This window comes from Sinocyclocheilus grahami, unplaced genomic scaffold, assembly GCF_001515645.1.
Source record: "Sinocyclocheilus grahami isolate Dianchi unplaced genomic scaffold, SAMN03320097.WGS_v1.1 scaffold2634.1, whole genome shotgun sequence".
Lineage (NCBI taxonomy): Eukaryota > Metazoa > Chordata > Actinopteri > Cypriniformes > Cyprinidae > Sinocyclocheilus > Sinocyclocheilus grahami.
The window spans coordinates 16,690-33,063 of NW_015507813.1; the positions used below are offsets into that span (position 1 = coordinate 16,690).

The 16,374-nt window shown below is 35.7% G+C and overlaps 1 protein-coding gene across 1 annotated transcript in view; it reads left to right on the forward strand.

Annotated features, from left to right (window-relative positions):
* The window catches only part of LOC107575427 (uncharacterized), a 33,596-nt gene that overhangs the window by 14,504 nt on the left and 2,718 nt on the right, over window positions 1–16,374 (forward strand). Inside the window, exons 11-12 of the mRNA XM_016261804.1 lie at window positions 4,255–4,280; window positions 15,404–15,424. Of these exons, the coding sequence (XP_016117290.1) occupies window positions 4,255–4,280; window positions 15,404–15,424 (47 nt within the window). The remainder of the gene's footprint in view (window positions 1–4,254; window positions 4,281–15,403; window positions 15,425–16,374) is intronic.

A 16,374-nucleotide genomic window follows, 5' to 3' on the forward strand; every position in this document is an offset into this window, starting at 1 on the left:
GTAATAAAAAAAAATATTCATCACATCCGTGAACATGATTCGGACATCTCTGGATGGTGAAAACGACATCTCCCATAATTCCACTCTCCTTCATAGCTTAATCAAGCTTCGCCTTTGTTATTGTTTTAAAAATGCGACCTCTAAAAAGCGGCGAAAACTTACATATTGTGCCTTTAAGGATTTTAAATGAATTGCATGCATTAACATTGACAGTTCTAGTTTTGAGTGATGTGTCTAATGCAGATGACTGTGTTTATTGTGTTTATTATTTAAAAGTGTATTTCATAATTGCAGATTTAAAGCAGAGAATGTGCTTGCAGTTTTGCAGACGTGGTCTGAAATTCAGCATGAGCTACTGATTTCAGTTACTGATTTTGTAGTGTCAAGGATGACTTTTACTGTGTAAGGATTTTTTTTTTACTGTAATGTTATACATTAACAACCTGAAACAGTACACTCCCTAACAAGAACACCTCTCATTCACAGGAAATACATTATGTAATATTTGTATCAACAGATGAGATTTTTACATGATTTATCATTACTAGGGGAGAGGGAGGGATAACATGCCCATTTATTACCTACACTTTATGTACACATGCACATTTTCGCCTCTCTTCTGAGCTGCACATCACTTGAGACAACAATTTACACATTCAACCAGCCACATCAAGTAAGTTTTCTCAATCATCTTTCTGAAAAAGAAAAGAGATTATGCCGGTCAAGGCATATCCAAATCAATGTATGTAGGCTAATCCTCACTTTCTCCCAGGTGATTTACTGTACTGTAAGTGTTTAGATTAAAATAGCCATTATATATATCAAAAAGGTTTCAGCTAAAAGTGTTTGCCAAAACGTGAGTGTGTGAGTTTTCCACTATTGTGAATTAAACATTTCAAAAGACACACTTAAGAGTGCAGACAAAATAAAAAATTTTAATATGATCATTGTTATGAATTGTCTAGAGGTTGACTTTTTAGTGCATTTGCTTATTTACCAAAACCGAAATGTCAACAGTTTATGACTAACATTTTGATTAGAAATAAATGGATATGTTTTTATTATACATAAAATAACCTTTATATAAGTTGTGTTGAATGATATGTTAATATTCAGTGAACAGGCTATAATGTGCTTAACGTTTTCTCTAAATATGCTGCACAACACAGGGCAGGCGAGAACAAAGAAAAGAGATTATGCCGGTCAAGGCATATCCAAATCAATGTATGTAGGCTAATCCTCACTTTCTCCCAGGTGATTTACTGTACTGTAAGTGTTTAGATTAAAATAGCCATTATATATATCAAAAAGGTTTCAGCTAAAAGTGTTTGCCAAAACGTGTGAGTTTTCCACTATTGTGAATTAAACATTTCAAAAGACACACTTAAGAGTGCAGACAAAATAAAAAATTTTAATATGATCATTGTTATGAATTGTCTAGAGATTGACTTTTTAGTGCATTTGCTTATTTACCAAAACCGAAATGTCAACAGTTTACGACTAACATTTTGATTAGAAATAAATGGATATGTTTTTATTATACATAAAATAACCTTTATATAAGTTGTGTTGAATGATATGTTAATATTCAGTGAACAGGCTATAATGTGCTTAACGTTTTCTCTAAATATGCTGCACAACACAGGGCAGGCGAGAACATATTTTGATTGAGAGAAAGATGAAGTAAAAGTAAATTATTATGATTATTATTTCTCATTTGGCCTTATGTGTGTAGGATTCATTTTAAAGTAAGAAACACACACACACACACACACACACTGGTTTGTTTTTGTGAAAAGTGGGGACTCTCCATAGGCGTAATGGTTTTTATACTGTACAGACCGTATATTCTATTGCCCTACACCAACCCTACCCCTAAACCTACCCCTCACAGGAGACTTTCTGCTATTTCAGATTTTCAATACACTCCATTCTGTGTGATTTATAAGCGCTTTGAAAAGTGGGGACATGGGGTAATGTCCTGAAAAGTCACCTTCTCCTTGTAATACCTGTCATACCTTTGTCATTATACAAATTTATGTCCTCATTTGTCACAAAAACGCACGCGCACACACACACACACACACACACACACACACACACACACATAACACTGCACTCTAAAACTGGATGGATTATTTTTAAGGCTGCTGGGTTTGACCTTTTGGGTCATTTAGTTAGTTTTTTTTTTCATTTTTCTTCACAGAGTTGGGTAATTTGCCGAATTACTTTAACCCAGCTTGTGTTCTGTGCAATATTTACCCTTGCCAAATGGGTTGCTTTTTATCCCAGCCAGGTTTACAGTGGGCTTCCCAACATTTGTTGTATTATTCTTAAAAATCATTTAAATTATTTGCAACAGAAGTCATTTTTGCTGCAGTATTGGTATCTGACGCTGATTTAAACTTAGCTTTAACACACAGTTTCAGCAGCCAGATAAAAACTAATGTTAAAAAGTCAAGGGTCAAGAGCCCATAATGGTGACTTAAACTTTAACTTTTTCAATAAAACATCAGCATCTAAGGGGGCTTTCATACTAGCACTTTTGGTGCACACTTGGGTTCATTTGATGTCAGACTTCAGTTTGTTTGGTTAATATGAACGCTGTTTTCTCAGATGTGCACCCGTGAACTGTACCCAAATATACCTAAAAAGGGTGGTCTGGGTTACGGTTTGTTTCTGATGTGAACACGTAGTCATACTAAATCACAGAAGTGAACCACTATTGATGACATATGAATTGAATACACACTGTAAAGTTTCGGGAGTGACAACCACATTTAAATATGGGAGAGAATCCCATAAATTATTATTTGGCATGTGAACGGAACACGACTTACTCCCAAAATGGCAGTGATCGACAGCATTGTAACCATAGTAACTTTCAGGAGACTCACATATTTAATATCCGATATTTTTGACCAATATATTACAGCTCTAAAACCAATTTGAACTAAAACCACGGATGAGAGGGGTATTGTGTATGTTTATGTTTGGAAGGCTGCGTCACTGCACTTCTCTTGCAGCGTTGCCATGTCCACTTACAGTATTATGTGTTTTTTCTTACCCTGTGATTTTCTTGCAAAAATGCCATATGAGACATGTGTAACCTGATTTTGTCTTGATTACTGCAAAGGACGAACTGAAAATATATATATATACTTTTACCTGGTGCTTATGCGGAATGTTGCAGTCGGGAGCAGAAGAAAGTAATGCATTTTTTTGCGGGACAAGAGTGGGACTAAAAGTCTTGCACAGATATCTAATTTTGACTACCTGTTTGCCAGGGGTGCCCAAACTCGGTCCTGGAGGGCCAGTGTCCTGCAGAGTTTAGCTCCAACCCCAGTTAGACACACCTAAACCAGCTAATCAAGCTCTTACTAGGCATGCTAGGAACTTCCCGGCAGGTTTGTTGAGGCAAGTTGGAGCTAAACTCTGCAGGACACTGGCACTCCAGGACCGAGTTTGGACAGCCCTGCTGTATGCAGTTTCAATAAATTCTGGTTACCACCCAATTTCACCTCTAGGTGGTGCTTATTCTCCATGATCATTCATCATCAGTCATTATGATTGATATTAACCATTTATGTGTTAGAGGTGTCTATGCTTGAATTAGTCTACTAAACTGAATGTACATAGTTTTATTTAGCAGATGCTTACATGATTTCATGTCTCTCCTTTTAGCTCCACAGGAAACACCCTCCTGGGACAAGATATATGTTTAAAGCACAGTTATCTTCTAAATCAGTGACTGAGAAATACCTACAAAATCAGCAGAAGGTGAAAGGACGAATTATCTCAGTGCTCGACACTCCAGGACTGACAACAAACAAACAGATTAAAGATCTAGGTGAACAGTTTAAAGGAAGTTATCATGTGTTCAGTAACACAGATGAAGAAAACCAGTTGCATGTGACTAAACTGATAGAGAAGGTAGACAGAATGGTGAAGGAGAACAGAGGACAGCATTACACGAATGAGATGTACGAGAAAGCTCAGAGACGGAGGTTGGAAGAGGAGGAAAAACTGAGGGTGGAAGAACCACTGAGTCTGGCTCAGAAAGCAACGTTTGTGGGAGCAGGTGTGTTAGGAGGAGTCATTGGAGTAGCAGGAGTGGTTGTTGGAGGAGCAGCACATGGAGCTATTGGTTTAGTAGCAGCCCCTCTAGCTTTAATAGCAGCAGGAGTTGCTCTCATGGCAGAGGGAGGTGCAATAACTATCACACATGCATTGGAAGTTTTCAGGGAGCAGAAGAGAAACTCAGACAACAGTACATAAAGGTTACAATTATTGCAAGATTCAATAAACAGAGTATCAGACAATCTCATTATTCTGCTTCCATATAGTTAGCAAAAATGACCAGAGGATCTAAACAGGACATCATTAACAATACTTTAAACATGATGACTATGAAAAAATATATAAATCATTGATATGAGCAATAATGACATACTTATGAGTTCAGTAGTGTGATTAATAGCCATCTCACGTTAACTCTTAGCTGTATTATTGTGTTTTTCTGACATAACACTATTTAAAATACTGGTTATCCATTTTTTTTACCTCTTTAACATACTCTGTTAATTTAGATAATTTTGAAATGTTATTTGGTCTCAACAGAATATATAGATGAGTGTCATCAGCATTAAAAATTAAAACTAACGCCATGTTTTATAATAATATTGCCAAAGGGGCCACACATACATTGAAAATAGCAGAGGGCCTGAGACAGATCCTTGTTGCACTCCATACTTTACTGGTGTTAACTTAGGTAATTCCATTGAAATAAACAAAAATGATAACATTCAGACAGGTAGCATCTAAACCATCTTAATGACTGTCCCTGAATGCCACTGTGATTTTGTAACTAATCTATGAATATGTAGTGATCTATAGTGTCGAACGCAGCACTAAGATCAAGTAAAACTAGTAGTGAGATGTAACTTGGTCTGATGCTAGAAGTAGATCATTTGTAATTTTAGTGCAGTTTCTGTATTATGATGGGGCCTGAAACCTAACTAAAATAATCTTCATAGATGTAATTTATTTGCAAGAAGGGAACATTCTCTTTTTCTTTGTTTTGGTTTCATTTTCATTGTGTACAGTTCCTAGTTTGCCTGCTTAAGTTTTCCTTTGTTCTCTTTTTTTCCTGTCATTAGTTACTGTGACAACTCATTAACTGATCACACCTGTTTTGATTCAGTTCATTATCTTTTGTATTAAAGTTCCTCAGTTTGTCCCCTTTACTTTTGCCCAGTGTTGTTGAGTTATTTGTGTTACGCTGTTTCGTTTCCTGTGATTTACTTGAGCTGGTTTCATTTAATACACATTATCATTTTGGATCCTTTCTGCATCTTCATCTTCATTTTCAGAGTAAATGTGACAGAATTGAGCAGACACAACTTTTTAATTTATATATAAATGGAAGATTTGAAATGGGTCTGTAGTTTGCAAGTTCACTAGTATCTAGCTGTGGTTTCTGAGGCAATCCAGTCTGAAGGGAAGTGACCTGGAGATAAAGAGGAAGTAATAATATTGAAAAGAGGCTTCATGCAATATGACAAATAGCAGTACGCAGTTTGCATGATACAAGGTAGTGATCAATAAAATATCAATATCATTAAGATCAATTGCATTCAGTTATAATTAAATTTAGTGCATGCTTACTATGAGATGATGACTTAAACGGAGAACATTAAAACTATTTTCGGTGATAATTTAATTTACAATATCAGCCTTTGGTGTGAGTGACCTAATATTTAGGTCACTCAATCAGATTTTTGTCACATACATGTTTTTCTCATTTGTTTAATTATATTTATACAATTTTATAATTATAATATTTGCCCCCAGGTTGCAGGTATTTCTGAACCAAGGAAATAGCGTTCAGTCATTTGTTTATATAGTATTTCCAGTGTCAAACACAGCAAGATTTTGTCTTGTCTAAGAAAATCTAGGAAAAGTCTAAACCAGATGAATAGCATTTCTTTAAATATCCAACTATACTATACAAGAAATTGTAAATTCAAAAAAAAAAAAAATAATTCACCTGTTTGGAAACATTTTTGGTTGAGGACCTCCAAAATATTTTTTTTCCATCTTTCCCAGCTGCTTTACATTTTACGAGGCAGCAGATGGCGCTGTTATTGATACTATGAAGTTTTGATTCTTTTCCCACTACAATCTGTGGAAGACTTAAAACATTAAAACACAGCAAGATTTTGTCTTGTCTAAGAAAATCTAGGAAAAGTCTAAACCAGATGAATAGCATTTCTTTAAATATCCAACTATACTATACAAGAAATTGTAAATTCAAAAAAAAAAATAATAATTCACCTGTTTGGAAACATTTTTGGTTGAGGACCTCCAAAATATTTTTTTTCCATCTTTCCCGGCTGCTGTACATTTTACGAGGCAGCAGATGGCGCTGTTATTGATACTATGAAGTTTTGATTCTTTTCCCACTACAATCTGTGGAAGACTTAAAACATTTACCCTTATCTTCATCTTTGTATGTATAGCTGATGTTGTAAGACTCTAAAACCAAAAGTGTATCTGATGTAATTTTAATGTTAATTGTTTCAGAGTCAATATACGTCAGTAACTGGTAGTTTGACTTTATGAGAAACTTTCATAACGTTGATCGGTTTATTTGTCTCAACATGTCAACTTCTGACTCAACCAGTGATGTGAGTTTAGGGTGAGACTATCTGTCTGACTGACGAATGACAGACAAGAGTAGGAAGTGACTGTCAAGCTGAAGTAGTCCATGCAACTCATGCAATTTATTTCACATCTGAATGAAATTCTCGGACCAGACAGAAATGAAAGGCTTGATAAATATGTTCAAATAAATATATAAATGTGGAGTTTTATGATGTATTCAACATGTTTTTCAGTAAATATGTGTCTAGTGCTGAATATGTGTAGTCAATAGAAGACATCAGTGCATTTGTTTTTAATAAAAGCATTAGCTGAAATGAATGCAGCACTTAAGACGCGAATCTGAAACATTTTGGATGGTTGTGAATTGTTTTGTGAAAGTTGACCTTAGTTTGAAAAAAACTGTAAATAAGATATTTAAAATACTTATAAACATCACTTACTGAAAAAAATACTAGAAATATCACTTAATGAACAGTTAATGTCTCAAATTCACAGAAAGTCTGTATTGTCCAATGGCTTGTATTTGGTATTGTCACATGAATGACTAGACTGCATTATACTTTTATTCAGGTCAAGTTCAGGTTTTCTGTATTATTTAATTATATTTTGTAATGAAGTTAACATAAACAATATAATAATAATAATATAAATACAGTATTATAATAATATAAATACAGAACATATAAATACAATAATATTGTGCAACAATTTATAAAAATTTTACATTTTTAAACATAGTTACAGTACATATCTTCATACAGTTCAGTAAATATGTGTCTAGTGCTGAATATGTGTAGTCAATAGAAGACATCAGTGCATTTGTTTTTAATAAAAGCATTAGCTGAAATGAATGCAGCACTTAAGACGCAAATCTGAAACATTTTGGATGGTTGTGAATTGTTTTGTGAAAGTTGACCTTAGTTTGAAAAAAACTGTAAATAAGATATTTAAAATACTTATAAACATCACTTACTGAAAAAAATACTAGAAATATCACTTAATGAACAGTTAATGTCTCAAATTCACAGAAAGTCTGTATTGTCCAATGGCTTGTATTTGGTATTGTCACATGAATGACTAGACTGCATTATACTTTTATTCAGGTCAAGTTCAGGTTTTCTGTATTATTTAATTATATTTTGTAATGAAGTTAACATAAACAATATAATAATAATAATATAAATACAGTATTATAATAATATAAATACAGAACATATAAATACAATAATATTGTGCAACAATTTATAAAAATTTTACATTTTTAAACATAGTTACAGTACATATCTTCATACAGTTAGGTGCTTAAATACATTGTTAAACAAGGTTGTTGTTGTTTTCTTATTCATTTATTCCACAGAAAGGCTGAAAGGCTCTGTATGGAGAAAACATAAGATATTTTTGAAGTGTGCGAGCTTAGCATCATGCCCCCCACCGCGCACAGCGGGTACATAATGAAGGGCGTGAGACAGCCTTTTCCGTCTGCTGTCCCCCATAGCAAACAAAGAGCTGATCTGAGGTCCTGAAACCGTGTACGGTCCACGTAGAAGCGCAAGTTGCAAACGGAACAGAGCAGAGCAAAGGCTGGGTCTGCCTCCTCTAAACAAGTTCACCACCTGACCCCTGAACGGTGTGGTGGGAACCTTGGGCATGTATCTGGGCCTGGGTCTCAGTATAACATGAGAGTGAGCCGGTCCGAACTTCAGGCACGAATCGTCGACCGAAAATGCCTGCAGGTCCCCTACCCTCTTAACAGAAACCAGTGCAGTCAGGAGCACCGTCTTCAGAGACAGGAACTTCAGCTCCATTGACTGCAGAGACTCAAAGGGCTCCTCTTTCAAGGCCATTAGGACAAAGGGGAGATCCCAAGAGGGTATCAAATGAGGGCGGGGAGGATTCAGTCTCCTTGCGCCCCTAAGGAATCTGATGACTAGGTAGTGCTTACTGAAAGATTTGCCGTTCACTGCATCGTGATAAACACTTTCAAGATGGAGGGGGACAGCCTCCGCGCCAACCTTTCCTGCAGAAAGGAGAGCATGACCACAATCGGGCATCTACAGGGGTCTTCCTGATGGGAAGAGCACCAATTGACGAACAGGTTCCACTTCAAAGCGTAAGCAAGCCTTGTAGAGGGCGCTCTTGCTGAAGTGATTTGTGTGAAGTGAAGTGTTTATTACCGCTGGAGGTAGATCACCTAGAACCTCCGCATCCCATCCAAAGGCCATAGGTGGGGATTCCAGATATCTGGGTGCGAGTGCCATAGGGTGTGCTCTCTGTGAAAAAGGAGATCCCTCCTCAGAGGAATCCACCAAGGAGGGGCTGTCGCAAGGAGCATCAGTTCTGGAAACCAGGTCCGACAACTAAGAGGACTTGCTCCTCGTCCTCCCTGACCTTGCACCGTGTCTGTGTGAGAAGGCTCACTGGGGGAAACGAAAACTTGCATAGGCCCCGAGGCCAGCTGTGTGCCAGAAGCTCTCGAGTGAGATGTAACGTTGAACGTGACTGACTGAAAGGGAACTAATGATCAATATTCAGCAGCTGGAGTCCTTGGGTTAAAACTGATAAAACCTGATTGTGAATTACCTATGATTAAATGAAGGTGATAATATTAGAAATTCAAGTATAATATTCCTGCTAGAAAGCAAAAGTCATATTTTTATGAAAATGCACTGACAAGGAACTGGATATGTGAGATTTCCATGGTTAATTTTATTTGAATTTGAATTTGAATTTGAGAAGGAAACAGTGAACTTGGGCTCATTTCCTCATCGGTATGATGATAAGATAACTTCTCTTTAAACATCTCAACACACACAGGCGTTTTAATAGTTAAGCAGTCGTTAGTGTCGGTGAGCATCACTGTATATCAGCTTATATCAGGTAAGATCGTTCTGCTTATGATGATGAACAATCAGTCTCTATAAATCAAACACACTGCAGCATGTACTGATGTGTGATCACCGACTGTGATTTGTTACAGTTGAGTCATTTGGGCTTTGATCAGCTTATGACTCTTACTGTAAGCCCTTTGATATATTTAAGCATGTATAAATCTGGATTAATTAATTACTCTAGAGCGTTTGTAGAGCTGCATCAGTTTTCATGTGTGATGTTTTTGGGAAAAAAGTTTGTGATTACTTTACTAATTATCTGATTACATAACTTGCTTTACTTATAATGCATTATTCCATACACTTAATTATGCTTTGCCAATAAATGATACATACTTTCTGCATTTACAACTCATTTTCAACATTTAAATTCATAAATTCAGTGGGAATGTTTAAAACACTTTCCAAACAAAGCTAATTTGTTTTTTCCCCTCTGAAGTGGCTTTTAGATGAGATAAACACAACCGACTGTGAAAACTGACAATGCCTTCCTTTCAGACAGGTGAGTATGTATGTATGTATGTATGTATTGATTGATTGATTGATTGATTGATTGATTTGATTGATTGCCATGATTAGCATTTAAAGGTTGGTTTACACTGACCCAAAATCATATATGAGAAAAACTGTGGTCAGATAATGAATGTAGCATTTTATTTCTTCATATTTGATGACAGGTTTTATAAGACTGCTGATCTCTGTCATGTTTTGTAAGTATAATCTGCAAGTTTTGCTTGTTGCCTTTTTGTTAAAATTGAATGTATTACTTCATGTGTCTTGATCAGTCTCATAAACATTTGCATGTTGACACTGTCCTGTTTGGGAGGAGTAAACCTGCTTATTTAACATGTAAATTATGCTATTTGGGTTGCGTGTTTGACTTGCAGTAACTTAACTGATATTTCGTTCTGGTCATCGCTTTCTCATCTTCCTCCATCAGTGAACAGACAACAGTTAATTCATTCAGTGACAGCTGCTGAACTCCTGCTCTGTTTGTTCTGATTTAGCATATGGAAAATGAAATGACAACATTTTGGAGTTTGATAGCTTCAGTTTCTAACTTTAGTCAGTTAATGTCAGTTAAGTTACAAGTCTTATAAACTACATCACATTAGTAGTCCAGTGTGATATATTCCATGTCACCCGAATTCATACACAAGAAATTTAATACATTAACCATCCCCTCCTCCTAAGCTCGGAAATTGACTGAAAAATGTGTAGGACTATAATAATAGTGCATTGACAGCATGTGACGTAATTGACATTTGGTCACACGATATGCAAGAACCAATGGCGTTTTTATTAACTGCAGCTGAAGTACCTTTTGTATAGTCAGTTTTAAAAGTTTCAGTCTTTTAGCTATATGACTTCCACAATAAGCTGCCATTCATAAGAGATACTTTTGTGGCGCTTCTTTTGTTGTTTTAGTCAGAAAAGGCTTGACCGCTTCAGTCGTCTTTCACTTTAATTATGTGGAAAAGATAATCTAAAATCTATAGTCATACTGGTTTGTAATGACATGAGGGTGAATAAATTATGACAGAATATTCATTTTTAACCGTCCCTGAAACTAAAAGCCTGTCATGGCTGTTTTTTTGTTATATGTGTTTGGTCACTTGTCTGCTATTACACATGCTCCGTTTCTAATGATTTTATTTAATTTGTATCATTATCATTTTTCCAGATGTCTCGGCCTGTAAAACTGTCACACAAGAGACAACCATAGTTGGTAATGTATTGTTCTGCTGTGTTTTAACTGTAAATGTGGAGATCTGTCTATTTGAATATAAATCAACATGCTTCTGGTGATTCTAGTAATACTGTCTGCATTTCTGAAGGATACAGTATGTGAAGCAATGTTCATGCTAGTAATGTTCATAAACTATATAACTCAGGATCAGATGTTATGTTAATGAGACATTAAAAAGAGATATACATATTTTCATAACAGCTAATTTGTCTGACCCTTGCTACAACTACACTGTACTGGACGAGCCATGGAGAGCCACCAGTAATACACGTCGTTCAGGCATGAAGTGTGACCAGCATGTCACCTGGAGCGGCTGGTATCGTCTCTTTATTAACGGTCTGAGCGCTCATATCCCAGAGACATGTGTTGCAACATATGGCTGTGGCACTTACACCGCACTGGGGATACCTGATGGACACCCTAAAATTGAGGATGGAGTTGTCACTCGAGAGGCCTGCGCTCAATGGGGTGATTTCTGCTGCTATATCAGGTCTTTTCCCATTAAAGTCAAAGGTTGTCCAGGCAATTATTATGTCTATGAGCTGGTTAGACCAACTCACTGCGATGCGGCATACTGTGCAGGTGATTATATTTACATGAGCTCTTTCTACACGTTCATTATATTTGTGTGTCTGTTAATTAATCACTATTAATCCAAACTTTCAGATGTTAGCAGCATTAACACCAGCTCTACAGCCGCCAAACCAGCAACCAACTCAACTGGTAATGTACACTATTGATTTATTCTCAGGCCTGATTTATGTGCTGATCTTTACTATAGAATAGATGTTGGGAGCAGTGGTGTAATGTGACTTAGTAATAATACTTTGTTACAGTTCTTAACTTTAACTTTTACTCCACTACATTACCTTATTAAAATGTATACTTTGTTAAACATTGCATTTTGTATACTTTGTTAAACATAATACATTACCTAATTAAAATGATAATTCATTTCGGATAATTTCATTTTCCACTCAATTCGAGGCTGCGGTGTGCGATATAGTATATCTTCTGTGATAATATGTGTTGTTTTAATGATACGCGATCTGACATTATCGAGTATATCACAAAAACACAGAGAGTGCACGCATACACTACGTGATTTAGTTTACTAAAACACCTTTCGAATCATCAAAATTCAAGGCATTCTAAGTTGTAGGAGGCAAAAATACCTCTGTATGTCTTTTATATTTATATCATTTAATATAGTTAATCTATATCACAGAAAGAGTACCGTTTTTCTCCAGATATCAGTATGATAGCAAATGTAATATTGATTTTAAGATTAAGTGGCTTACATTTTAGACACAATATTGCCTGTCTTTGCTCAATTTTGCTAACCAAAATAGTTCCAAACAAAGATCACAGCACTGTTTTGCGTCTCTGAGCAACACGCAGGACAGTGTTTCCTTATTGAATGAATCAGATTTTTGAACAAATCGGTTGAATTAATGATTCAGTGACCCACTCATTAACAGCATCAAACGCTTGTGAAATTACATTTAAATGGCACTTAAAATGCAGATTCCAGATATGTTTTCTTATAGTAACTGGATGAAGTGCCTCTTATGGTTACCCAAATATACAATATGGAAGAAAGAGTTTAAACTATATATATATAATTTTTTTTTTTTCATAACAGTTTATCCCTCTGTTGACCCCTGCTACAACTACACTGTGCTGGATGAACCATGGAGAGCCAACAGCAGTCGCCCATCAAACTCCTACAAGTTTGACAGGTCTGTCACCTGGAGCGGCTGGTATCGGCTCTTCATTAACGGTGTGAGCACTCAGATCCCAGACACGTGTGTTGAAATCTGTACCTGTGGCACTGATATCCCACTGTGGATTCGTGGTGGACACCCAACAGTTGAGGATGGAGTCGTCACTCGAGATGTCTGCGGTCACTGGAACAATTACTGCTGCTATTACGGGTCTTACCCCATTAAAGTCAAAGCCTGTCCAGGCAATTATTATGTCTATGAGCTGGTTAGACCAACTCTCAACCAAGCAGCCTACTGTGCAGGTAATTACAATTACATGAGTCTTTTGTATTATTTATGTCATTGTTGATTGGTATTTATCAGTCATTATTGTTCAACTGTTACTAACATCAGTGCCACTTTTTCAACAGTCAGACAAGAGACGAGCTCAGCTGGTAATGTAGTCTGATGTTTCTTCTGTTAAACTGTGTTTTGTCTGAATGTGTGTGGATCTATAGAAATTAACAGGTGTGTGAGTGTGTTTGTGTCTCTAGGTAAAAACGAGGGATACAAATGTGTGTGAAATGTGCAGCTGCAGATCATTGCAGACATTATTTCTTGAGCACTGTGCACAAGCTAGATACATTTTCTTCACTATTCATCCAAACTTTCAAATGTTAGCAGCATTAATGGTGAGCTTATTCAAGCTTTCGTAAACTTTACGGTAAAAAAACGGCAGCTGTGGTTGCCGGAATTTTACCGTTAAAAATACGGTAACAACGTTTTAGGTTTTAACTTAAATTTACAGTTAAATACCGTAATTTCATTAACTGATATAATGTTAATATACCAACCTATTGAAGTACTGAAATCTGTTTTGTACCTTTATAATACACTGATAATCACCAAATGCAGGAGGTGATGAGAAAGTCACATGATGAACCAAAGCCCATCACAAGCAGCTTTTAAATAATATCATATATAAAAGGTGCACACAGTGTCATTCACACAAACACTAAACACCATCACGATAACACACATGAAACTGAAATAATGCAATAAACATTCATTTAACAACATTAGGTGTAACACACAACCCTAATGTACAAAACTGATCCGAAAAAAACTAAGAAGAAACAGTTATTTCAACAAAAAAACATCAAATTTGAAATGTAACGGAGGGAATTCTGGGAATGTCAATTTACGGTTATTCACTGTAAATTATACGGTCTTTTTCACTTCCAAAAACGGTATACTACCGTAAAATTAATGTCTAATTCGTGTAATGTCCAATACAGTGTTTCACCATATATAGTAGGGGAATTTACCGTTAACCATTTAACAGGTTTTTACTGTAGCATTTTTACAGTCTTTTACCGTTAAATTCACTGTCATTTTTTTGCTTGTAAAAAATATCCACGGAGCAGACATTATTTCATGAGCTTCAGTGCACAAATCATACATTTATGGATATTAAGAGAAATTATGTTTGCTCCATTTTCATATGGTTGACTGTGAGAAAAATGTAGTTGCATGTTATTATTACATGTACATTAAACTTCTCAAACAGTTTTTGTTTGTTCCCCACACTCACGGTTATATTTGTTATTTATTTATATCCCTTGTTTTTTATTTTATTTTTTTTATTTTGTGTTTTGTTTTATTATTGCCTTCATGCTGATTTCTGTCATTGCAGTTGTAAATATGACGCTGCAGGAAGGATGCAACGTAAGTTGAGATTCTGAAATTTAAATTTCTGAGTTAGACTCACAGCTTCTATCAATTATGGTGCAGAGAGCAGTGCAATAAGATGTGGCAGATATTAGAAATATGAATGTGATTTATTGCTTATTGCTGATGGTTATGTGCACTTTTGTTTACTATTAATATTGTAAAACATGATTAAAACCACAGTCTCATTTACCACATAAAGCTCAATTGTGATTTCAGAGTCAGACCTTTGGAGGATGTTTTCAAAATCTTCTTGAGCAGATCGAGAACATTACATCTCAAGAGCTTCCTTTGGATGTACGTCTTCAAGAGAAAAATGACAAAATAATTAAATTGTTTTTGGTTGCATAGTGATTGCACAATAACTGTATTTTTCTAATCAAATTAGACTGTGAAAAACATTTTGAATATGGCCTTCAACACTTCAGAGAAGATTTTAGAGTCATCATCATCAGTAAACCCAGCTGAACTAGTCTCCTATGGAAACCGTATGTTAAAAGCCAGTGAGAAACTCATTTCTACATTAGTGAAGCAGACAGACACTAGTGACAGTGTCAGTTTTACTCTTGCTGCTGTAGGTAAGTGGAGACACAATTATTATTAATGATTCAACTCAGGTTATATATGATGTCAGTGACTTTATTTAGTCTAGACAGCAGCAGCTGGTCAGACAGCAGCAAATGCAGCTACAGAAATACATTTAATTTAAGTTAATTGTATAGAGTTATAAACTTATGAGAGAGCAGACATCCTGTCATATGTACACAGACAGGTTGTCTTAAAAACAAATAATACAATATTAAAAAAAACGTTAAACACAGGTTAACTTACAGTGAAAAGTTCATGGTTTGGGGATACCTCAGTGTGTTTGTGAATATTAGCTGCCTTGAGCATAAAACAATCTACAATAAAAAAAAATTGTGATCACCAATTGATGGTGGCTATTAATTACAGTGTTTGATTTTAAGGACATGTTGGACATTTGAGTATTGGAGCATTTGAACACTTGAGTACACAGTATACTGATATATACTGGCCTTTGACCACAGATGACCTAAATATTAAGTGCTTTCATTTACATTTTTGCAGTTCGCAGATTAAAATTCGACCTAAAGGGTTTAAATTGCATTAGAGATGAAAACCCAACAATAGACAATGAATTTCTTTGTCTTGTGTGCAAATTGAATGATTGAATTGGACTTTCATAAAAAAAGATAAATATAAATTAATGCTGAACATAACTGCTTGTTTGTGTTTAATCAGAGGGTCAAGTATTCATGGTTGGACCACAGGTCACCTTAAATAAAATCCCTCGACTCGACACGACAAATTCTTCTGTGGACATCGATCTCATTGGGATCACCAGGAACAACAATGAAAGTATGTCAAATATATATAAAAAAATCATAGAGACAGCATACTATTACCACTAAACATGTATTGTTGTTTTACATAGTACTGCATTTACTGTAGTTTCTGTTTCTGTCTCACAGAATCAGCTGCTGTGGCTTTCATGAGCTACAACACAATGGAGTATCTACTGAAGCCAGACTTCTTCAACACATCAAAAGACACGGTTAACACCATGATGTCCACTGTGATCTCAGCTACTCTTCCCAAAACCACCAACACT